General features: G+C 33.3%; 1 protein-coding gene across 2 annotated transcripts; it reads right to left on the reverse strand.

Moving 5' to 3' along the window:
* Window positions 1-11,831: 11,831 nt before the first annotated feature.
* Window positions 11,832-24,738, reverse strand: LOC135131180 (rho guanine nucleotide exchange factor 17-like). Of its 2 annotated transcripts, none has more exons than XM_064058770.1 (13): window positions 24,439-24,738; window positions 22,452-24,390; window positions 16,671-16,748; window positions 16,544-16,621; window positions 16,391-16,495; window positions 16,225-16,341; window positions 15,453-16,174; window positions 14,035-14,126; window positions 13,587-13,845; window positions 13,242-13,532; window positions 13,121-13,188; window positions 12,743-13,066; window positions 11,832-12,690 (listed from the first exon to the last, which is right to left on the reverse strand). In XM_064058770.1, the coding sequence occupies exons 1-13, from the start codon at window positions 24,555-24,557 to the stop codon at window positions 12,281-12,283; spliced, it is 4,602 nt and encodes a 1,533-aa protein (XP_063914840.1). In that variant the 5' UTR covers window positions 24,558-24,738; the 3' UTR covers window positions 11,832-12,280. The 2 variants fall into 2 exon arrangements, with proteins under 2 accessions (XP_063914840.1, XP_063914839.1); XM_064058769.1 differs by having other exon boundaries at window positions 13,242-13,544.
* Window positions 24,739-24,902: the final 164 nt, after the last annotated feature.

The raw sequence follows: 24,902 nt of genomic DNA on the forward strand, positions 1-24,902 counted from the left end.
AATATTTTACAATTTAAGTTTCAACCTGCAAAACCGAAAGCTCTGAAATCTTATAAATACACTGCCAGACAAAAAAAAAACAGACACTTGAATATTTGTAACGACGCTAATGTTTAGTGTTATAACTTTTTTTACTTTTTTTACTTTTTTCAGTTACCACATGTTTTAGAATAGCAGGTAATCACAAAAACTTCAAGTGTTCGGGTTTTTTTGTCTGGCAGTGTATTTTAAGGTCGTCGTAATCCTGGTAAATAGTTAAGCAAAATTTATTCGTTTATCGCCTTCCAAAAAATTGATAATGTCATCTCAAAATTTTGCCGAATAAATCCTATGCAAAATGTGAGTCATAAAAAGTAATGAATGAGTGAATCTATTTTATTAATTAAATCGGGAACGGCTCACTCCATTTTCCTGAAAATTTGCGAATGCAATAGTGTTATTATTAGTATTAAATTGCGCCTATTCAAAGTGAAATATATGTCCTTGCTAAAATGTTAATGACGTCGTAACAAATGTTTGTTAAGAGAAAACTCATTTGAAACGTACGCGCAACACCTCAACGTCACATACATATCTTTATTTTAACTTATAAGGGTTCCCGTAAAAAATAAAATTCGCATAATCACATTTTATAATTTTTCGAAAAAGCTGGATTTGTTTTATTGTGCGTCAGGAGCGAGGGAAGTTTTAATCGAAATGTAAAGAAGCGCGTTTCAAATGAGTTTTTCCTTTACAAAATCTTGCAAGGGTACGTTTATCAATTTGGATTGGTGCAGTTTAACACTAATAATAACAGTATTGTACTCCCAAATTTTCAGGAAAATGGAGTGAACTGTTTCTGTTTTAATCAATAAAATAAATTGGCTCATTAATTATTTTTTTTCGGTCAACCTGTATAAACAATTCGAAAAAATATTAATGCAATGATAAATCACAAATATAGACTCATTATATTTTAAACATTTTCGACAGACTTTTTGGAGGGGATAATCAGACATATTTGAATACAAATTTACCATGCTTACGATAACTTTAAAAGCCCTGCAAGATTTCAAAGTATTTGGTTTTGTATGTTCAAAATTAAATTGCAAAACGTTGTTATACAATACAGTCGATGTCTTGGGTAAAAACTCTACACGGATTTATAAACTACACGCGTAGGAGTACTAATTTAAAACAAAAAAAATTGGTCTAAAGAGTTTAGACAGTACTTCCCTCGCTGTCGGAAACTTGACGACTGCATGCCTATTATGTTTTTTTTTCTCATTACATTTTTGTAGTGGGAATTTAAAAAAAAATTGTGATGACGTCATCAACATTTTTGCAAGGACACGTATATCAGTTGGGATAGATGTAGTGTAATACTAAGAATAAAATTATTGTGTTCCCAAATTTTCGGGAAAATGAATTGGGTCGTTTTGAATATTGATTTCTTATAATCAATAAAATAACGAAACAATTTACTCACGTATACGGCGCCGGTGTGTAATATCTAGAGAGCGGATTTCTGTCGGGCTAGGCAAGGCCAAACTCGGTACGGCTCGCACGGGATGCGAATTCATTGCCGTTGCGGACTGCACTTCGTTTATTTGAGATTAGAATAACGTTGTTTCGTTGCACTCTGCTGTTAATTCCCGTTCTCATTTACTTAGCCGTTTGATTAATAAATCGTTAATTATATTTATGGAATCCAGCACGTCCCCCCCTATAATCGTGACGTAGCCCGACAGAAATCCGCTGTCTAGTAATATGAGGGGCAACTGAAAATCGTTTATGTATAAACATTCTTAATTTAAGATGACAAGCGTAACAGCATACGTAAGAGCCAAACAGAGAAACTGTAAACAAAACGACCATCGGTTTTATTGCTTCGACTTCCGCTTATTATATAAAACATTGGGTTTTATTTTAATTCTTGACGGTGAAATTCACAATTGGTTGATTATAAACATGTCTATTCCACATTCGCGGAACCAAGTGAGCGCATAAAACAAATGCAGGTCTGTAATGTTAAAGTCGATGTAAATAAGCGTGCTACCCTTATGTTTCAACCGAGTTTTTCCTTTAACAAATTTTGTGTCTACCAAATTGGGTTGGTTGGGGTGTAATACTAATAATAAGTGTTGCCTTTAATTTAATCAATAAAATAAATTGACTTCATTAATTTTTTTGAACCACCTCTTAAGAAAATCTAAAAAATATGAATGGAATGATAAATCACAAGTACAAACTCATCATATTTTTTGCATTTTAGATAGGATTTATTCAGCAAAATTTAAGGGTGACGTCATCAATTTTTTTAGGAGGGATGAACAAATACATTTTGAACAAAAGTTTACCATGCATATAAAAACTTTAAAATATTCCCAAGATTTCAAAGCATTCGGTTTTGTAATTCCTGATTAAATCGATAAAATAAATTCACGCCTTCATTAATTTTTTTGAGTCACCCTGCATATGCAAATCCAAAAATATGAATGGAATGATAAATCACAAGTACAGACTCATCATATTTTGTACATTTTAGATACGATTTATTCGGCAAACTTTTGAGCTGACGTCATCAGTTTTTTGTAGAAGATAACCAAATATATTTTGACTAAAAATTTATTATGCTCTTTATAACCTTACAACATCTGCAAGATTTCAAAGCATTCGGTTTTGTAGTTCCTGATTAAATCAATAAAATAAATTTACGCATTCATTAATTTTTTTGAGTCACCCTGTATATGCAAATCGAAAAAATTTGAATGGAATGATAAATCACAAGAAGAGACTCACCATATTTTGTACATTTTAGATAGGATTTATTCAGAAAAACTTTGTGGTGACATCATAAATTTTTTAGGGGGGACGACCAAATACGTTTTGATCAAAAATTTACCATGCTTATGATAATTTTAAAACATCTTCAAGATTTCGAAGCATTCGGTTTTGTAGTTCCTGAGTAAATCAGTAAAATAAATTTACGCTTTCATTTATTTTCTTGAATCACCCTGTATATGCAAATCCAAAAAATATGAATGGAGTGATAGATCACAAGTACAGACTGATCATATTTTGTACATTTTAGATATGATCTATTCGGCAAATTTTCGAGCTGACGTCATCAAGTTTTTGGAGGGGATAAGCAAATATATTTTGACTAAACATTTATTATGCTCTTTATAGCCTTAAAGCATCTGCAAGATGTCAGAGCATTCCGTTTTGTAGTTCCTGATTAAATCAATAAAATATATTTACGCATTCATTAATTTTTTTGAGTCACTCTGTATATGCAAATCCAAAGAATATGAATGGAGTGATAAATGACAAGTACAGGCTCATCATATTTTGTACATTTTAGATATGATTTATTCGGCAAAATTTCGAGCTGACGTCATCAAGTTTTTGGAGGGGATAAGCAAATATATTTTGACTAAACATTTATTATGCTCTTTATGACCTTAAAACATCTGCAAGATTTCAGAGCATTCGGTTTTGTAGTTCCTGATTAAATCAATAAAATATATTTACGCATTCATTAATTTTTTTTGAGTCACCCTGTATATGCAAATCCAAAAAATATGAATGGAGTGATAGATCACAAATACAGACTCATCATATTTTGTACATTTTAGATATGATTTATTCCACAAACTTTTGAGCTGACGTCATCAAGTTTTTGAAGGGGATAAGCAAATATTTTTTGACTAAAGATTTATGATGCTCTTTATAGCCTTAAAACATCTGCAAGATTTCAGAGCATTCGGTTTTGTAGTTCCTGATTAAATCAATAAAATATATTTACGCATTCATTAATTTTTTTGAGTCACCCTGTATATGCAAATCCAAAAAATATGAATGGAGTGATAGATCACAAGTACAGACTCATCATATTTTGTACATTTTAGATATGATTTATTCCACAAGCTTTTGAGCTGACGTCATCAAGTTTTTGGAGGGGATAAGCAAATATTTTTTGACTAAAGATTTATGATGCTCTTTATAGCCTTAAAACATCTGCAACATTTCAAAGCATTCTGGTTAGCAGATTAAAAATTAAATTTCAAAATATTGTTTTATAATTTTGATTTTTTTTCCAAAAATCTGGACGTTTCGGGTGAAAAGTCGATTCAGAGTTGTAAACTACATGTGTAGGACTATGTTATTTTATACAATTGAAAACCCATTTACTATGTACAATTTTGAAGTGACGTCATCGCATTAGTGGTGGGGATGATTAGACAAATTTGGTTAGCGTTTTACCATCTACATGATATTCTTAATATAAGTACAAAATTTCACAACAATCGGTCGAGTACTTTCGGAGATTATCTGTCTAATAAAAATCCGGGACGGCAGACGGACAGACGGACGGACAGACGGACGGACAGACGGACGGACAGACGGACAGACGGACAGACGGACAGACGGACAGACAGACGGAAATGGGAGACCTATTTCTTCGTCTTCTAGGGGTCATGAAAGATCGAGAAAACGTAAAAGTAGAGAGTCGGCCGACGGACTCGATTACAATACTTCCTTTGCTTACGCTCGGGAAGTAATTAATATATAACATTCGATAAGAGTACTTAAGGTAAAGAAGTAAAAGAAGTATTCGTGTGCGTGTGTTTCAAGTGAGTTTTCTCACAACAAAATTTGGTGATGACGTCATCAACATTTTAACAGGGACACATATATCAATTTGATGTGAATGATGTGAAGTGAAGGTTGAGGTCAGCTGTTCTTGATTAGATGAATAAAATAGATTGCTCCATTCATAATTTTTTTAAGTCACCCTGTATAAGTAATTCTGAAAATTATGAGTACACTGATAAACCACAAGTATAGAGTCAATTTTTTGGGAGGAAAAAACGCAAAATCAAACACATAAATTTTGATTAACGATTTACCATACTTAACGATAATCTTAAAACTGACGTCATCAAATTGTTGATGGGAATAACCAGACAAACTTCGAAAATTATCTTTTAACTATCCATTAAGATAGTCAGCAGACGGAAACGGAAGATCTACTCTACATATTCTAGAGGTAATGAAATGTTGGTAAAACATGAAATTGTTGGTCATTGCACGAATCCTATTACATGAACTTACACTTGGGAAGTAAAAATGGTTGGTGTTTTGTAATTTTGTAATTAATTAAGTTGTTTCATTTCTTCATAAAACTGCTCGTTTATGAAAGAACATAACAGCGACGAGTTTCACCAGTAGTTCCGTCGACTAAATCTTCAGGAGAGCAGAAAACATAAACTACGGATCACATATACATGTAATGTTACACATGATGGATTTTCAAATCGCGATTTATATTTTCAATTTTCAGAAAAACAGTCGATTTATTTTTTCTGCATTTGAAATGTAACTATCTATATTCTTAAATGAATTACGTCAGTGTTCTAGTCATATATCTAATAGTACTATATTGCTAGCGCTTCAGAAGTAACATAGAAACGGTGTTCACGGACAGAGAGAGACAGAAGATGTTGTTTTCTGTCTATAAGAGTACCGAGGATCTGTGCGCATGTACACAAAATAGAAGCGAAAGTACGAAATGTCAAAACGCATCCAGTCACGCTATCCACTACAAATCAACCAAGTACGAGTGCATGCGCAGTACTGTTTGGTACCACAGAGAGACAGAGAGGTCCGATATATTTCTCTACTGTTATGTTTTCGGAATCTTTTGAGGCCTGTTAGCAATATAGTACTATTAGATATATGGTTCTAGTGAATAAAAACATACACATTTTTAACCCCAGTGTGTTATGCGTCAGTGATGATAATAGATGATAAGAGAAACGAAAAAAGTTATTTTATAACTATTAGTATGCAGTTTAGTTTTATACAGGGTGATTTTTTTAACCTGACCTGACCTGACCTAAAACTTTCAAATGTCTCGAAAAATAAGCACTTTGCGAAAAATTATCCAAAACTAAAATTTATTAACGACGTGGGGGAAAGACATTAGTGCTAAAATTAGCCTCCCTCCCTTTCTCCTTATACATGGGGCAGGGGTTAACTTCGAAACTTTAAATAGAAACTGCTATTTTTTATTGCAGATTCGGAATCTACGGTTAAAAGTACATACGTATGATTTGCCTGAAACACTTTTTCGATTAGTGATAGATGGCGCTGAATCGACGAAATTCAAATTTTTACGATTTCTCTTACTGAGAACCTATGCATACGATTCTGCAATACGTTGCCAGTAAAAATACCACGTTTTATGTAAATACTCAAAATTCGTCTTCAAAACAGTTTTTTACTTCCCGAGCGTAAGCAAAGGAAGTATTGTAATCGAGTCCGTCGGCCGACTCTCTACTTTTACGTTTTCTCGATATTTCATGACTCCTAGAAGACGAAGAAATAGGTCTCCCATTTCCGTCTGTCTTTCCGTCTGTCCGTCTGTCTGCCGTTCCGGATTTTTATTAGACAGATAATCTCAGAAAGTACTGGACCGATTGTTGTGAAATTTTGTACTTATATTAGGAATATCATGTAGATGGTAAAACGCTAACCAAAATTTGTCTAATCATCCCCACCACTAATGCGATGACGTCACTTCAAAATTGTACATAGTAAATGGGTCTTAAATTGTATAAAATAACATAGTCCTACACATGTAGTTTACGACCCCGAATTGAGTTTTTACCCGAAACGTCCAGATTTTTGGAAAAAAAATCAAAATTATAAAACAACATTTTGCAATTTAATTTTGAATCTGCTAAGCTGAATGTTTTGAAATGTTGCAGATGTTTTAAGGCTTTAAAGAGCATCATAAATCTTTAGTCAAAATATATTTGGTTATCCCCTCCAAAAACTTGATGACGTCAGCTCAAAAGTTTGCCGAATAAATCCTATCTAAAATGTACAAAATATGATGCGTCTGTACTTGTGATATATCACTCCATTCATATTTTTTGGATTTGCATATACAGGGTGACTCAAAAAAATTAATGAATGCGCAAAATTTATTTTACCGATTTACTCAGGAACTACAAAACCGAATGCTTTGAAATCTTGAAGATGTTTTAAAATTATCATAAGCATGATAAATTTTTGATCAAAATGTATTTGGTCGTCCCTCCTAAAAAATTTATGACGTCACCACAAAATTTTGCTGAATAAATCCTATCTAAAATGTACAAAATATGGTGAGTCTCTTTTTGTGATTTATCATTCCATTCAAATTTTTTCGATTTGCAAATACAGGGTGACTGAAAAAAAATTAATGAATGCCTCAATTTATTTTATTGATTTAATCAGGAATTACAGAACCGAATGCTTTGAAATCTTGGAGATGGTTTAAAGTTATCATAAGCATGGTAAATTTTTTATCAAAATGTATTTGCTCTTCCCCCCTAAAAAATTGATGACGTCACTCCAAAAGTTTGCTGAATAAATCCTATCTAAAATGTACAAAATATGATGAGTCTGTACTTGTGATTTATCATTCCATTCATATTTTTTAATTTGCATATGCAGGGTGACTCAAAAAAATTAATGAATGCGTGAATTTATTTTATCGATTTAATGAGGAATTACAAAACCGAATGCTTTGAAATCTTGAAGATATTTTAAAGTTATTATAAGCATGGTAAACTTTTGTTCAAAATGTATTTGTTCATCCCTCCTAAAAAATTAATGACGTCACCCTTAAATTTTGCTGAAAAAATCCTATCTAAAATGCAAAAAATATGATGAGTTTGTACTTGTGATTTATCATTCCATTCATATTTTTACTTCCCGAGCGTAAGCAAAGGAAGTATTGTAATCGAGTCCGTCGGCCGACTCTCTACTTTTACGTTTTCTCGATCTTTCATGACCCCTAGAAGACGAAGAAATAGGTCTCCCATTTCCGTCTGTCTGTCCGTCTGTCCGTCTGTCCGTCTGTCCGGCCGTCTGTCCGTCTGTCCGTCCGTCTGTCCGTCCGTCTGTCCGTCTGTTGTCCCGGATTTTTATTAGACAGATAATCTCCGAAAGTACTCGACCGATTGTTGTGAAATTTTGTACTTATATTAAGAATATCTTGTAGATGGTAAAACGCTAACCAAAATTTGTCTAATCATCCCCACCACTAATGCGATGACGTCACTTCAAAATTGTACATAGTAAATGGGTTTTCAATTGTATAAAATAACATAGTCCTACACATGTAGTTTACAACTCCGAATCGACTTTTCACCCGAAACGTCCAGATTTTTGGAAAAAAAATCAAAATTATAAAACAACATTTTGAAATTTAATTTTTAATCTGCTAACCAGAATGCTTTGAAATGTTGCAGATGTTTTAAGGTTCTAAAGAGCATAATAAATGTTTAGTCAAAATATATTTGCTTATCCCCTCCAAAAAATTGATGACGTCAGCTCGAAAGTTTGCCGAATAAATCCTATCTAAACTGTAAAAATATGATGAGTCTGTACTTGTAATTTATCACTCCATTCATATTTTTTGGATTTGCATATACAGGGTGACTCAAAAAAATTAATGAATGCGTAAATATATTTTATTGATTTAATCAGGAACTACAAAACCGAATGCTCTGAAATCTTGCAGATGTTTTAAGGTCATAAAGAGCATAATAAATGTCTAGTCAAAATATATTTGCTTATCCCCTCCAAAAACTTGATGACGTCAGCTCGAAAGTTTGCCGAATAAATCATATCTAAAATGTACAAAATATGATGAGTCTGTACTTGTCATTTATCACTCCATTTATATTTTTTGGATTTGCATATACAGAGTGACTCAAAAAAATTAATGAATGCGTAAATATATTTTATTGATTTAATCAGGAACTACAAAACCGAATTCTTTGAAATCCACTGCGAAAAAAAAACATAATAGGCATGCAGTCGTCACGTTTCCGACAGCGAGGGAAGTACTGTCTAAACTCTTTAGACCAATTTTTTAGATTTTCTTAAGAGGTGGCTCAAAAAAATTAATGAAGTCAATTTATTTTATTGATTAAATTAAAGGCAACACTTATTATTAGTATTACATTGGACCAACCCAATTTGGTAGACACAAAATTTTTTAAAGTAAAAACTCGGTTGAAACATAAGGGTAGCACGCTTATTTACATCTACTTTAACATTACAGACGTGCATTTGTTTTGTGCGCTGACTAAGTTCCGCGAATGTGGTATAGACATGTTTATAATCAACCAATTGTGAATTCCACCGTCAAAAATTAAAATAAAACCCAATGTTTTATATAATAAGCGGAAGTCGAAGCAATAAAACCGATGGTCGTTTTGTTTACAGTTTCTCTTTTTGACTCTCACGTACACTGTTACGCTTGTCATCTTAAATTAAGAATGCTTATACATAAACGATTTTCAGTTGTCTCTCATATTACACGCCGGCGCCGTATACGTGAATAAATTGTTTCGTTATTTTATTGATTATAACAAATCAATATTCAAAACGACCCAATTCATTTTCCCGAAAATTTGGGAATACAATAATTTTATTCTTAATTCTTAGTATTACACTACATCTATCCAAACTGATATACGTGTCCTTGCAAAAATGTTGATGAGGTCATCGCAATTTTTTTTTAAATTCCCACTACAAAAATGTAATGAGAAAAAAACACAATAGGCATGCAGTCGTCAAGTTTCCGACAGCGAGGGAAGTACTGTCTAAACTCTTTAAATCAATTTTTTTTACTGTAAATTTCGAATAACTTGGAAATTGTTACCTGTAGAAATGTAAATGACTGGTGAATAAACTACTTTTAGCGTAAGCCAGGACCAACGATGTGCACGAAGTAGTTTTCTGTTCTCTTTGCAAGCCGTGAGTCCCCTTGCCCCTCACGTATCAGGGTGCTTGATTTAGGTGAGTCCCTTCGCGTCTCAGGATGCTTGATTTAGGTGAGTTCCCTCGGTTTTCACCTATCAGGCTGCTTCATTTATGTGAGTCTCTTCGCTCTTCTTATCAGGGTGCTTAATTTACATGAGTCCCCTCGCGTCATCATCTTTCAATTAAAGTAAGTGCTCAAAATGATGTCCTTCGAATTCAATGCATATTGAATGTGCACTGAGACATGTGTCTGCTTGAATTTCGGCAGAAGCATTTCTCATTCGCTCAATCATCATATTCTTACGTCTTGTTGGTTCTTGTTTGTAAACTTTGTCTTTGAGGTAGCCCCACAAAAAGAAATCTAGCGAACTAAGATCTGGTAATCGGGCAGGCGTATTTACCGGACCAACTCTACCCATCCAGTGACCATCGAATGGTGTGCTGGACAACCATCATGCTGAAACCACATATTCTGTCGCACTTCTAAACTCAAGTTTTCAAGTAATGTTGGCAGTTTATTTTCCAAAATTTCTCGGTACATTTCATCATTCAAATTAGCTTCAATAGTGTGGCGACTCATTTTTGATTATTTACAATGAAAACGTGGTATTTTTTGCTGCAGAATTGTATGTCTAGGTAAATCGCAAAAATTGAATTTCGTTTACTACAGCATCATCTGTCCTGAATATACAAAAATGTATATGTAATAAAAGTTCCTATTTAAAATTTCAAAGTTAGGTACTCGCCTGTCCCATTTACAAGGACTAGTTTTTTACACCAAAGTATTTCCTCCATGGAATGATTAAATTTTGAATTCGGACATTTTTTGTACATATTTGAAAATTTCAGGTTAAAAAAATCATCCTGTATGGACTGTTCAACTTCCAACGGGCCATTTTATCTTCCCGAAAATGTTGTCTGTGTTCTGTGGGAGATTTTATTAGATTTTGCACATGCTTTAAGGTTATGACGAACATGGTAAATAGCTAATCAGAATTCAGCTATCTTCCCTTCCAAAAATTTTATTACGTCATTTCAAAATTTTGTTAAATAATCCTGACTTGAAACTTATAATATTAGTTGCTGTTATTATAGTGAGTGCTCCTTTATGTATGGTTTAATAATGCATTAAAATGGTCTATAAAAGATGTTTCAAAAATAAATTAATGTATGAAACGATAGTACGCAGTGCCTTTTTTTTAACGCTGGCCATAAGGATTTACGTGCCGTTATTGAGTTTTCTAGTACCGATTTTCAAGTGAAATTATTAGACTAGTATTTTATAAATCAATTTCAGTTCGTTTAATACATTTATTAATTTTGCCACCGATTCACAGTTGTCAAGCAATACATAACGAATTTAATAAACTTTTTGCTTCCCGAGCAGCGTAAGCTAATTTTTATTAATTTATTACAATTTCGTAATTATCTTGTTTTGTATGATAAAATGAACTGCAACTGATTTACAAAATACCAGTTTAATATTCTGCTAAATGTTACGTAAATCCCTTTTGCTAGCGTTAAAAAAAGGCGCTGTATATCATTTGTCATAAAAAAAATTAAATTTACCCAATTGTGTAAGGAACCTGACTTGTTTAATGGATTGTTCTTTAGGAGTGGACCGGATTTGTGTTTTAAAGTCTTTTGTAAAATTGACAGATCCCTTTTAGATGCTACTTTAATAAAGAGTAATTTTTATATTTAAAAAGCGACATCTGTTGGATAATAGCACAATTTGATTCATATGATAAAAAGAAACCAGGAGTTACTGTAGGGACATTTAAAATATATATGATTTAATCTAAAACCAGGTTTGTATACGCTTCAATTTATACTCACTCTAGTGTCACCGCCTAATTTGTGGTCCCGTTTTAATAAAAAGTATTTAAAACATAAAAAGTCTTTGGTTTTATTCAATTTTTGGGGTTAGTTTTTAATCAAACGCATCTTCGTCAAACATGACATTGTTGACATTTATTCTACAGTGTTACATAGGTACGGGAATGAAATAAATAAAAATAAATAAATAAATATTGTATTTTTATCAATTTGATAATAGAATTTGTCATAGATTGAGCAATATAAAGATAATAATTTTTCAAGTGTTTTATAGACTGCACTATAAACGGCTAAAAGAATGTATTATAAAACAGTTCATTTTCGATGTAAGGAAAAATAGAGCCATCATTAAAAAAATAACATAAGGGTTTATCTAGTGCATTATAATTTTGTATATAATGCAGTTTTTACCACCAAACAACATATTAGGAACATATTAAGTTAGGCAACTTTAAGATAAATTAACACTACCACCGCAAATCAAACAACGCCGTTATGCACAAGCCTAATATTACTATCACACATTTTACAAAAATGCATTTATCACTCGAACATATAAATAGTTCAGATATGCCACATTCATATATCTATATAATGTTATTTTAAAATTTACTCCCATTTTTTCTTATCAAATATTCCACAACAATAAATGATTGGTGGAATCTTCGCGACCAGCAATTTCCGACATATTGGAACTTCGGAAATCTTCATAACCATCACCTCCTGATATCACTAGCATTTTTGTATTACTCCTCTGATCAGGTTTCCCTTTATAAGAATTCCTATGTTGTTGTCCGTCAGAATTACTAGACGTCATTTCGACGTAGGTTAAAAAGCGAACATGACCGGTATGTCCATGAGAAACTCCTGTTATGGGAGGTATGTTTGATAATTTTGTAGTGGTTGAGGTGATGTGTGGCAAGGGCATAGTTAAAAGAACCCCTGCAGAAGTTCCTATCCACAACAAATCTTTACATGCGAGCAGAGACGTTACTCTCAAACATGCTGCTTTATGTTGTCTAATTATGTCATCACAACCTAAAAAAATATTGTTATTCGATGGCTGACATCAGTGGAAAACTGGTTTTACTTGTCAACATTTTCGTTACAGCCGGTGCGACATTCACCTCACACAAGTGGTCAAGATTAAGAGTATGGAAACATTTCACAATCGCTGAGTTTTGCAGCGATAACCATAATCCATTACCTGATAAGACAATACACGATACAGGTTTATTACTATCATTATTAACTATAAAGTTGTTCTCCGTTGCGAGAGTTTGTGTATTAAATACTTTTATGGTACTACCACAACCGCACCATAATTTCCCAGAGTTTGAAAGCATTTTTGAAATAGGGATACTTGTCGACGCAACGGTTACTGTAGTAGGAGAATTTACGTTCCAACCACCAGCTGGAAAAAAAAGCATGAGAAAAATCATTTTTGGTAAAAATGTATTATACTTACAGGCGTCCCTGTCGTAAATTACTAAATCCCCATTTGCTAATGACACAAACACACGATTGTCGAAATATCTAAAGAATTAATAATATCAGAATGTTGGCAAGATACGTCAGAAACTGAATACATTATGCATAGTACTGAAGAGCCCAACTGCAACCGAATCTTATTCTTCTTAATCCTAATGTTATCACTCGCATTATAAACATGTATGCACCCATCTTCCGTTCCTAGCCAAATTGTTGATTGTTGACTATCTATATCATCGATTTCTGAACTTGAAACATCAGAAGTGTCTAAGATCTTCTGTGATTCATCAATCTCTTCGTTATCACTTTCGTCATCTTCGTCACTGGACGAACCACTATCAAACTGAATTGTTTTATGTTCCTCTGTTTCTTCTCTGTTGTTATTCCCTCTGTTAAGAGAACTATTGCACTAATTAAACGCATACTGTTTAATTTCCACTTACTTATAACTGACTCCAGGAACTGATGCTATGCATAAAATCCTCGCGTTACAAACACCATTACAAGATGTGACAGTTGGTTCAGGTTGTAAACTGAGAATGCATACTTGACCCACATAACCGTCACTGTTGCAAACCCACACATCTTTACTGTTGTCGCTTAGTATAGGAGCTGCACATGTAAATTGGAGGCCAGCGCGAGTTTTACGTATAGGGACTGTTGCTAATAGCTCCGGACATAGTTTTCTGTCTCCGGATATTGCTGAAAGTTGACAAGTGAGTGTCGTAACAATGACAAAGCATTAAAAGAAAACATTTTTTTTAACTTTTTTTTTAAAGTTGTAAAATAACCACTGATCTCTTAGCTTAGAGATCATAATAAATAATGAACGTATTCTGTTCATTATGAAAATTTAACAAAGTCATATATACAAATCCAAGAAGTGTTTACCTAGTTTCTGTTTGGCTTCGTTGAATGACTCTTCCCATGATACTCTCTTTTCAGGATTGGAAAATACAACAGATATGTTTTCCAACCCGTTTCTGAAAAAGAAAACATCAAAATTTCATTCACCAAGAGTCTGAAAAATTCTGTGTTGTTACGGAAAAATAATGGAAAGTTTAATAACTGACCGTTTTTTATAACTACTACGATACCGTAAGTTCAAAATTCTGGAAATTTATTTACTCTCTTAACTTCTAAAGCACAAAAAAACCGCATGTTTGTAAATGGAAACTTTTCAATTAAGATTTTAATTTTTTTTTGAGATTACGTCTCTACTTTTTGATGGGGAAAAAACATGTACGTAATACACAAGTTATTTAAAAAAAAATGCTCTAAACTTCTTTGGACAGAATTTGCAAAACAAATTGACCAAAATTGTTCAAAAAACTGTCAATTTTTCTAAGGTAGCCCCCATTGTGATCGTTTGCGCTTTAGAAAACTAATATGACTAAGTTTTACACAAAATTATTGTTACAAATGTCCCGAACGTGACAGTAGAATGGTTCAGTGACGCAAAATAATTCTAAAATTCTAAAAAGTAAATGTATGAAAAACTATGTGTGAAAAATTCGTATCAGATCACGTTTATCAAAATTTAAGATGACGATGGCACATTTTTGGTTTTATCGAGTTGACAAAACATTAGTTATTCGTTAAATCGACTCTATTACATCATTTCTCTAGCGTACGGTGGGGAAGTAAAAATGATAAAAGATATCTGAGTTTAATTACACACAGCTTACCTCTGTGTGTTTTTTGATGAAAAAATATTTCATATTTTGTGAGATGAACCCATTTGCTTTTTGATGTGGACAAAAGTAGAAAATATTACTGATGTATTTTCAAAATCTCAGGAAAATTAGATTAGCTAATTTGTGAAATAATCAAAAAAGTAAAACAATTCACGCACTTATTATTCTTTTTTGGGATATTCTCTATCTGCGATGTGAAAAGAGTCCGGTAAAAATCTGCTTCTGTACTGTTAAAATGTCATTGTATGATTATTTATAGTTGGTTAGGATAATACGTAAATTTAAAACTAGAGATCACATTTTAAGTAGTGGTATATTCACGATAACCTTGAAGTACGATTAATATTTTAAAGAAACCATTGCCAGTTCTGGAAATCTCAATCATTTGTTCAAAATTTTTCAAGTAGAAAGAGAGATTGACAACAGATCAACCGCATACCATTGAAATATGAATCCTGCATTTTCGTATTTGCCTAACAATCGATTGGAAAGTATGAAAAAATAAACAACTTCGTTGAGTACAGAAAAAATATGTAGTCATAACAACCTAGATATTGTATAACGAGGAACATTTATTTTAATTTTTTAACTGTTGGCAAAACGCATACTTACGATGTATTAAGCGTCAGATCTAAACAAGAGAGTTGAGAGTCACTGTTTTGCTGTTCCATTAACTGCTTATTCAAAGATGTCAACATATCTCTAACAAGATCATCTAATTGGCTATGATTACAATGTAGAGACCAACTTAATTCATTAATTTGGTTCAAAATCCCCACGTCACCTGACAAATTTTCTATTTCAATCATCACTTGTCTTAAATTTTCATCTTTGGATTTTACAATTTCTAAATCTTCTAATGCTATTTTCATAAGCAATTTGTACTTATTTGCTTCAAGCGTGCTTGTAACGCTTCCCTGACCTGTTGGTCTCCTGATTGTTCCACTCCTTCGTTTAATGCTGGTCACAAGTAACAAGTCCGAAAAAAGAAATAAAGCTCTTTCTTTTCTCGTTCCTCCTCCAGCCGCCATACTGACCAAGTCATGACGCAAATACTGACGATCAGTCGACACTAATTCGATGAGACCTTCGATTAGACCTTCGATTTCACGTAGTTGTTCCAATTCTAAAGCTTCTCTTTCGGTACAATTGATTTTCAGTAGCTGATCATGAACCTCTTTTTGGGCGGCAAGTAACAAACTGTGGTCAGGATGCACCACATCCGTGTGTTTGATTAGTCTTTGAAGCAAAAGCTCATATTTGGGAAATTTTTGAATTGGTTTTATAAGCAAGGAATCTAATGCTAATTTTCCCTTGTGTTCTCTAGCTGTAGTCTAAAATTGTTAACGTTTAAAGTTGCCGATTTACAAAATAAATAACTTACCTCTAAGAATTTAGCAAAAGCAGGTTTTGATTGTTGGGCACTTTTAATAATTTCTCTCGCTCGTTTCCAGTTATTCACATAATTTGTATAGCTTTCGATAACAGCAGATTTGGAAAACTAAAATAGAAAAAAAATTGCTTTGGTACTTTAGATCATAATTAATTACCATCTCCAAGAAAACATCGCCGATTTTTTGTTTAAAGTCCCAATGTTCTAAACGCTTTTTCAATTCCTCTAGAAACGTTTGATGGTGACTTAGTAAAAACGGTATCTAAAAAAGACAAATGAACAACATACGCGAAAATGTTGAACAAATTACTTGATAAAAAATTTCATCGACGAGTGTTGAATCCAAAAGATTGGTATTCTCGGGACTTTTCAACGGTTCTAAATATTTCTGCAAAACAAATATAATAATCCATTCAAATTCCAATCGTATAACTCACCGTAACTAAAATCTGGAGGGAGTCGACGTACGTTCTTTCGTTATCGTAAAGCTCAACAACCACGTGCGTTCTCGTATCCTGAAATATAAACAAATACTGGTAAACAAACAGTACGTAAAGATACGTTAAACATTATCAAAATTTACCGAAAACGATAACGCGTCCGAAAGGTTTAGCGTCACTTGTGACTCATCTTCACTTTCTTCACCTGTTGAACAACCCTCTAAACGCAATCGCAATTCGCGTCTGGAATTAAGACCACTCATTTCGACTAACATCACATTTGTACCCTGCCACACCTTATGGTCATGTCGTATATACTACCAAGAGCAACTTGCGCCGACGCGAGACGTCGCGACGCAACAGTTAACACCAGCGTTGCTAAGCGATACATCGCGAAAAGCGATTACAAACAACTAACAAGTACGTGACCTAGGTTTGAAAAGAAAATCACGAGACAATCGACAAGAATAGACGAAGAGAACCGTTAACGGGACGACGCTATTGCTTGATCAGTTTTTCTGGCTGAATTGTGAATTCAAACGAATTTTCTAATCGGTCAGACCTCTTAAACTAAAGCAGATTTCTATATTTTGAGGTCTTCGTTTCAATTGACAACCATAAGAAACTCGAATCTGATATATTTGATGTTTTAACGAAGTTGTAGGAACACCATAATTAAATTACTTTGCAACGAACCTGAGAAGTTAATGGTGTAAGGATTTAACTCGTTCAAATTGATATACCTATGCATTTTTGCTAAAATGTTGATGACGTCATCACAAAATTTTGATATGAAAATTTCACTTGAAATATTTGTTTAGCATGCTTCTCGTAAAAAAATAAATTCGCGAAATAAAATTTCATAATTTTTCTAATAAACTGGATTCGCTTGATTTTACTTTACATTTACATTAAAAATTGTACAACAACATTAATATTATATGTACAAACAGTTTAACATAGAAAATTACAAAACCGGGCTGCTCGAAAATTTCGGAAGCGCTTAAAGAATATGCTACATACACATGGTAAACCCCTAATCAGAATTTATGTATTCATTTCACCGAAAAATTTCCCAAACAAATTCTATATAAAATAAATTTTATTAATTACATCAAAAACGTCTTATCTTATGTTCGTAAAATTCTGACAGCACAGTATAGTTGTTATTAGAATTATAATTAATTTCTCTAAACTGTTATATTTTGTACTTACCAAAAACTTGATGACGTCGTCACCGAATTTTGTTAAGAAAAAGTCACTTGCTACACACGTATAACATGGTTCTTTACTTCTTTGTAGTTTCATAATTCACTCTTATTTTTACTTTAATGTATAGAGGTTAGTATTAAAAATTAAATTCGGAGAATATACTTTCTGCCACCAAAAAGTTAATAACGTTTATTTTAAAAAAATATTAAATACGTATTTTCCAAAATATATCCTGAAATACATGCGATATTTGTTTTTAAAATAATTTTTTCAATGTATTTAGTAGTTTATTTCCTGTTGTCATCGTTTTTTAGACATAATTTCCTTTGGACCTGAAGTACTTGATTTTGCAAATTTCGTTTTTTAATAATAATCCCTAGAACTGATGACGTCATGAACTTTTTGGTAAACACACATCTAAAATTTTGAGAAAATGAGGTAAGCTGTTTTTTATTTAATATATAAAATAAATTGTTTCATTCATTAACTTTTTTTCAGTGACCGTCTACAAACAGTTCAAAAAATGCATTGATAAACCCAAGTACTATATACTATGCACATTTTAGGTACATTTAACCAGCAAAATTTGGAGATGACATTATAAAGTTTTTTGGAGAGAATAAATACATAAATTTTGATTAGCGATTTGCCGTGCTTACTTTAAAACATTTCCAAGATGTCGGTTTTGTAGTGAACTAGTAAAATTTTGTTATTTTAAATTTTCCTCAAAAATTTGCATGTCTACAATAAAAAATGAAGGTGGATTCATAAACCACCGGTATAGAACTAAGTTATTTTACAAAAGTTTGTGTGTTGACAGTATGTACCATTAAAGAGATGATCTTTAAAAATACAGAACTGGTGACTGTCAAATTCTAGATGTAGTTTAAGATTGATAATCGACATAATAAATCGATTAAATAATAGTGTATTTTTTGCACCATGTGGCCAACATTTCAAAACACTATAATAAACACAATAAATGCTGTACTTTAGGGAAAACCATTATTTGATAATTATTAAGATATTATCCACTGTTTGTTAGGATACATATTTTAATCTTTATAATAATAATAATAATAATAATAATGCATTTATTTCCAACGGGTTAGACAACCACCCAATTACAGGAAAAATAATATAACAAAAAGATTAATTAAAAATTTAAAAAAAAAGGAAAAAAAGAAATACGGTGACGTGCTCCTATTCCTATTTATAGGAATAAAGCCACACGGTTCTTTAAGAAAATGTTTTCACAAAATTTGAATAAAACTTGATTTGCTATTCCTAATAAAATACATCATATTTTTATAGCAACGATGGGGAATTAAATGCGGCTTAATAAACCAAAGAGAAGCCAGAGTATGTCACAAAATTTTGAAAAAACATCACTCACCATATGGAAGTGATACAGAGAATAATAATAAATTTTGGTGAGTGTTTTAAGACCTAGGTGATAATCTTAAGATATTTAAATTTTGAGTTCAATAGTTTTAGAGACTACTCAATCGATTACGTGGAAATTTTATGTCCTGTAAAACTGTTCCAAAAGTTTATCTACTTATTCTCTCCGAAAAATTTATGACGTCATCTTAATCTCTTTGTTAAGTAAATGTGACTTGAAATGTGCAGCCTGACCTACTTCTTTAAATGAGATTTAGAAATCTATTAATACCGTTTGTGTTACAGTTTACTTTTCAAACATACATTTCCAGCAGACAGATAGTAGACAATACATGATAGTTACATTAACAGACAGACGCCGCCGCCGTGCGAAAACGAGGCTCTTACATTTTTCTGTAAGCTGTATGTATGTCGAGAAACACGAAATTATACATTCGTTAAAAATATACTGTTTTAGTACTTCCCTTCGCTAAGATAATACAGAAAATTGGTTTTTATTTATACTTCTCCCGCCCTTGAAGTACAATCAAACAAATCCAGTTTCTTAAAAAATTATAAAATTTGATTTTGAGATTTTTTTTCTGATAATCCCTATAAGTTAAAATCAAGGTATGTGTGCAGATAAAAAAAACACAAACACGCTATGCCTCCGTTTCAAGTGAGTTTTTCATAACACAATTTTCTAATGATTATACGACTACCAATAATACTGTATTTCCAATTTTTCGGCAAAATGCAGTGAGCCGTTCTTCAGTTGATTCCCTCACCCATTAATTTTTGTGAATCATCCTATATAACTAATTCTAAAAAATTTGAATGATTTGATAACAATTTGCAAATTTCAAATAAACATTAAGTTTTTGGAGGAGATAAATAGATAAATTTTGATTAACCATTTAAAATGCTCACGATAACCTTAAAACGTTTGCAAGATTTCAGAGCATTCGATTTGGCAGTCTCTAAATTAAATTGTAAAATGTTGATATACAATTTGATTTTTGTTTTCTAAAAATCTAGACGCCTAGGGTTAAAATCGAGGTGGATTCATAAACCGCAAATATACATGTATATCATTTTATGAAATTTAAATAACAACTGGCATCAAATTGTTGGATATTTCTATGTACCGCATCTCAAGCAATGCTTCCCTAGCTTACGCTTTGGGAAGTAAAAAGAAGTAATTTATTATTTTACTTCTATAGAACGATTCATGGGCTCACTTCATTTATTTTTATAATCAATTTTTAATAAACATTTCCACTTCCCAGTTATTTTAATTGTCTAATAGTGACATAACTGCAAACGACAATCACAGTAATCAATAAATGTTCCTGACAATTATAATTTATTACACTGGCATAAACCAAAATTACTTAACATAAAATGTGCTCTGAGGTACGGCATTATTTTTGTTTGGTTACGTAATTATTTTTTAAGGCAGTCACATTCTCCAAAAAGGACGCTTGGATTTTTCTATTCACCGATTATTTCAGGAAATAGAGCAAACAGACCGAACCCCACCCACTTCGAAGATTTTTTTCATTGACGTTAAATTTGACTCACAATAATAGGAAGTCACGTAGCTTTATATGACAAAATCCAATAGATTAACAAAAATACACAATGAGGGTTAAAAAATCTAACACTTTGGCTCATTCACTTTGATCATATGGCATTTATAAATTTTCAAATTGTACTACACAAAAATTCTATTCTCTTTAATAACAATGAATATTGTATCCGAACCACTGATTGTTGCACAGTTCATTATTATACAGTTTGAATTAGGAAAATATCAAAAAATTGGTCGCAGGTTATTTGGAGAGAACTTCCCTCCCTTTAAGTCATGTATGTTCTGTTAAAGTAAAGGTAACTAAGCGTGCTACGCGTTTGTTTCAAGTGACTTTTTCCATTTCAAAATTTTGTGATGACGTCATCAACGTTTTTGTAACGACATATACATCAATTTGGATAGATGCAGTGTAATACTAATAATAATAGTACTGTATTCTACGTGTAAGTATTCCCAAATTTTTGGGAAAATGGAGTGAGTCGTTCTTGATTTAATTAATCCAATAAAATGCCTCATTCATTAAATCACCCTCTGTAAGTAATTCTAGAAAATATGAATACACTGATAAATCATAAGTATAGAGTCATAATAGTTTGCATATTTCAGAGAGGATTTATTAGGCAAACTTTTGAGTTGACGTCATCGATTTTTTGGAAGGGGATAAACAAATAAATTTTGATTAACGTTTACCATGACTATGGTAACCTTAAAACATTTGGAAGATTTCAGAGCATTCGGTTTTGCAGTTTCAAAGTTAAATTGTAAAATGTTATAAAACTTTGATTTTTCTTTCAAAAATCTGAATGTGTAGACTAAAAACTCAACACGGATTCATACATCACAAGTGAGCGAATATTTCATTTTATAAAATAAAAAATATATATCGTTGTAAATTTTGGAGATGACGTCATTCCATTGGTGGTGAAGATTACTAGCCAAATTTTGGTTACCGTTTTACCATCTATGGTATTTCTAATATACATACAAAATTTGACAACAATCGTTCCAGTAGTTCCGGAAATTACGCATCTAATAAAAATAGACAGAGACGCCAGACAGACAGACAGAAAGATGGAAACGTCGAAAAAACATGAAAGTGGCAAGTCGTCCGATGGACTCGATTACTATACTTCCTTAGCTTACGCCCAGGAGATAAAAAAAGCTGTATTTATACACCATTCTATTCATACAGCTGCTGTGATCACGCCATTTCATTACAGATCTTACTTTCATTATTAAAGTTTCATAGGAAAATGATAAGGTCCAAGCTGACGTCACATTTCCTTTAGGGGAACAAATTTAACACCTAGCGTAATCGATACTCCCACAGTTTCAACTATCTTTATTTTCTTACGGGAACGATATTTTTGCACAACATGAGCCGCGACTGATAATATTTTTAATTTATGTAAAGATCCGTAGAATAAAAATAATATTTGGGATTCGACAATTACAACTGAATTTTTCATTACGTAAAGCAGAAACCAACTTCTTAGTGCCTGTCTAACGTTTCTTAAAATAGAAAACCTCTACCACAACAAAACAACAAGAATAACGACAGAAACAACAAAATAACAAGATAAACTTACGGTTTTTTGTTGCACATTAGTATCTGACGTGGCAAGTTGTTCAGAACTTCCTCTTAATAATTGTTCGAGTAATTCATGAGATACTTCAGCGTTGGTATAACCTTCCAGTTTAGACGGACTTGATGTAGTACGTTGGTGACTAATTATCAACTTTTGATCATTTTCATTTCCAATGACTAAACTATCTGCACTAACTTTTCTCTTCGATAAAGCCGCTAACTGTTTCGGTGAACTTAATAAATTATTAAAACTTCCCTTTGAAGGAGTGTCATCGAGAGAATTATTACAAGAACTTCGTGATCTCGAATGTTTTAATTTTGATTCTCTACTTGATAAGGACAGATCTTCTAAAAACTTTAAATCAGTGTTAAATTGACTCTTTCTCCCACTTTCGGGTTTCTTCATTTCAGCTTCCAACATTTGGCCGTAAGGTCCTCGTAAAGGTCGTTTAGAGTAACGTCGCGTAATACAAGGACTCACATCATTATTAAGACTTAGTCTACTTTCAGAGTCTGAAAAATCTGACGGTACTAAAGAGATTTGATCTAATTTTCGCTCTGCAATTTCAAGTTCACCTTCCGACAAAGAATCGGAACGAACAAAATGCATACCTCTTGTTGGTGCTTTTAAGGGCTTATCCTTCTCGTCGGGAGACGGTGAAACAAAACGGGATCGATTTTGATTATAAGGCCATTCGGGTGGAGTGTTGGTATCTTCAGGACTTAATGGTTCTTCTTGTGGACTCGTCCACATGAAGATGTCGTAATTTTTATCTTCTTCTGTCGGTAATTTAATAACATCTGTAACTGGATGTTCAAGAATCGTAATGCTGTTGTCGGGACAAGAGGCAAAATCCCCATCCTCTACGAATTTGGGAATGACATTTTCAGTAGCTTGATAAGTATTCGGCCATTGGGATATATATATTCCTTTACGTCGTCGTAATTTATCCCGCTTTTTTTCTTGAGTGTTTAGAGTGGCAGTCGATATTGTGTTGCATCTAGTTATGAAAGGTGGTAATTTTTTATCAGTATCTTTTTCAGGTATTTCACAGTTTTCCTCATTCACTTTTTTTTCCGATTCACAATGTGGTATTCTATAAAGTGGGTCGCCAGTACTTGCTCCAGAAACGGAAGGAGATTCTCGTTGATTGATATTTGGTATTTTTGATTTAACTGATATTATGTCACGTAAATTTTTCGATCTTGGTAAAGTAGCGACTCCTCGACAAGCCAATCTTTCGTTGTCCGTTCCGTCATTACTAGGATTTCGCTTTCTTATATACTTCTTATCGTCGCTTGAATAATCAACTTGTGAAAAAGAAGCACTTCTGAAAGGAATGAATTTGATGCAATTGTCATCTTGTGAATGTTCAGGGGTAGTCACTGGCGTTTTCACCGGATGCCGTGTTCTCGGAGGTGGTACGGGTCCTCTTTTCAATCGCTCCGTTAAATCTTTGAGTCTCTGTTCGTTGGCTCGTTTCTCGAAATCTCTCACTTTGTTAGAATTTGCCCGATTTCCGCCGAAGCGGAATCTAGGGAGCCGATCCAGAGTGTTCAATATGTCGTCTTCTTCACCGTTGCCGTCGCCGTACTCGCACAACCGACTGTAGATTTGAGGTCGCATCAAAGTACACCGTTTAAACTGGCTCTTTAGCAGGCACTTAGTGGAATATAGTACATGACCGCGCACTGCCGTCTGCTGAGGTTGCTCTGACGTAGCATCCTCGGTCATCCTCACTCTATTTGCGCAACTAATTATATCGAAGTTATTTATAGGCGTCGTGGTAAGTAGCGGGATCCGGGAGACGGAGCCAGGAACGACAGTCGCTGTCGACGGCCAACAGCATTGAGAGCGGTAACGCGGACCCGCTCCTGGTGGTGGCGGCGACACCGCTCCCAGTCGCATGCCGTACCGCACCGAACCCATTGTCATAAACCTAAAAACACAAATCCATCTCAGAGCCTAAAGCTAGCGAGGGTCGTACCTTTTGCAGAGGCCCTCGTACAAAGGTTCATTGTTGTTTCTTTGATGGAGGCATGTAGTGCAATCGTCGCAGCAACCGAAGCAGTTCTCATGCCACCTGGTTTCGTGGTAACCCGACATATCGGCCTTTCAGGTCACCCCTTTTAATGTAGGAGTCATCCTACTTGATTAAATGAAACGGTACCACCAAATTACACTGCATATTTATTATTCCTAAATGTTGTTTTCAGAGATCTTCAGTAAGTGGTTAACAAAGTGGTCAACCATGACACATACACAGGTAGACTGAGTTGCGGCAATGGCGTCCGCTTGACTGGGCACTTACTTTAATAGCACATTTCTGTCTACGGTGGAGGGAGGGGACATTTGCTTAAAAAATGTATCATTCAAATGTGCTCGAATTAAACCGTGTCATTTGGATTTCGCATTTGTCCATATTCGTGTAATTTCTGTAAAGCAACTAGA

This window comes from Zophobas morio, unplaced genomic scaffold (genome assembly GCF_036711695.1).
Source record: "Zophobas morio isolate AGI-343-1 ecotype UQ-CSIRO unplaced genomic scaffold, CSIRO_AGI_Zmor_V1 ptg000019l, whole genome shotgun sequence".
Taxonomy (NCBI): Eukaryota; Metazoa; Arthropoda; class Insecta; order Coleoptera; family Tenebrionidae; genus Zophobas; species Zophobas morio.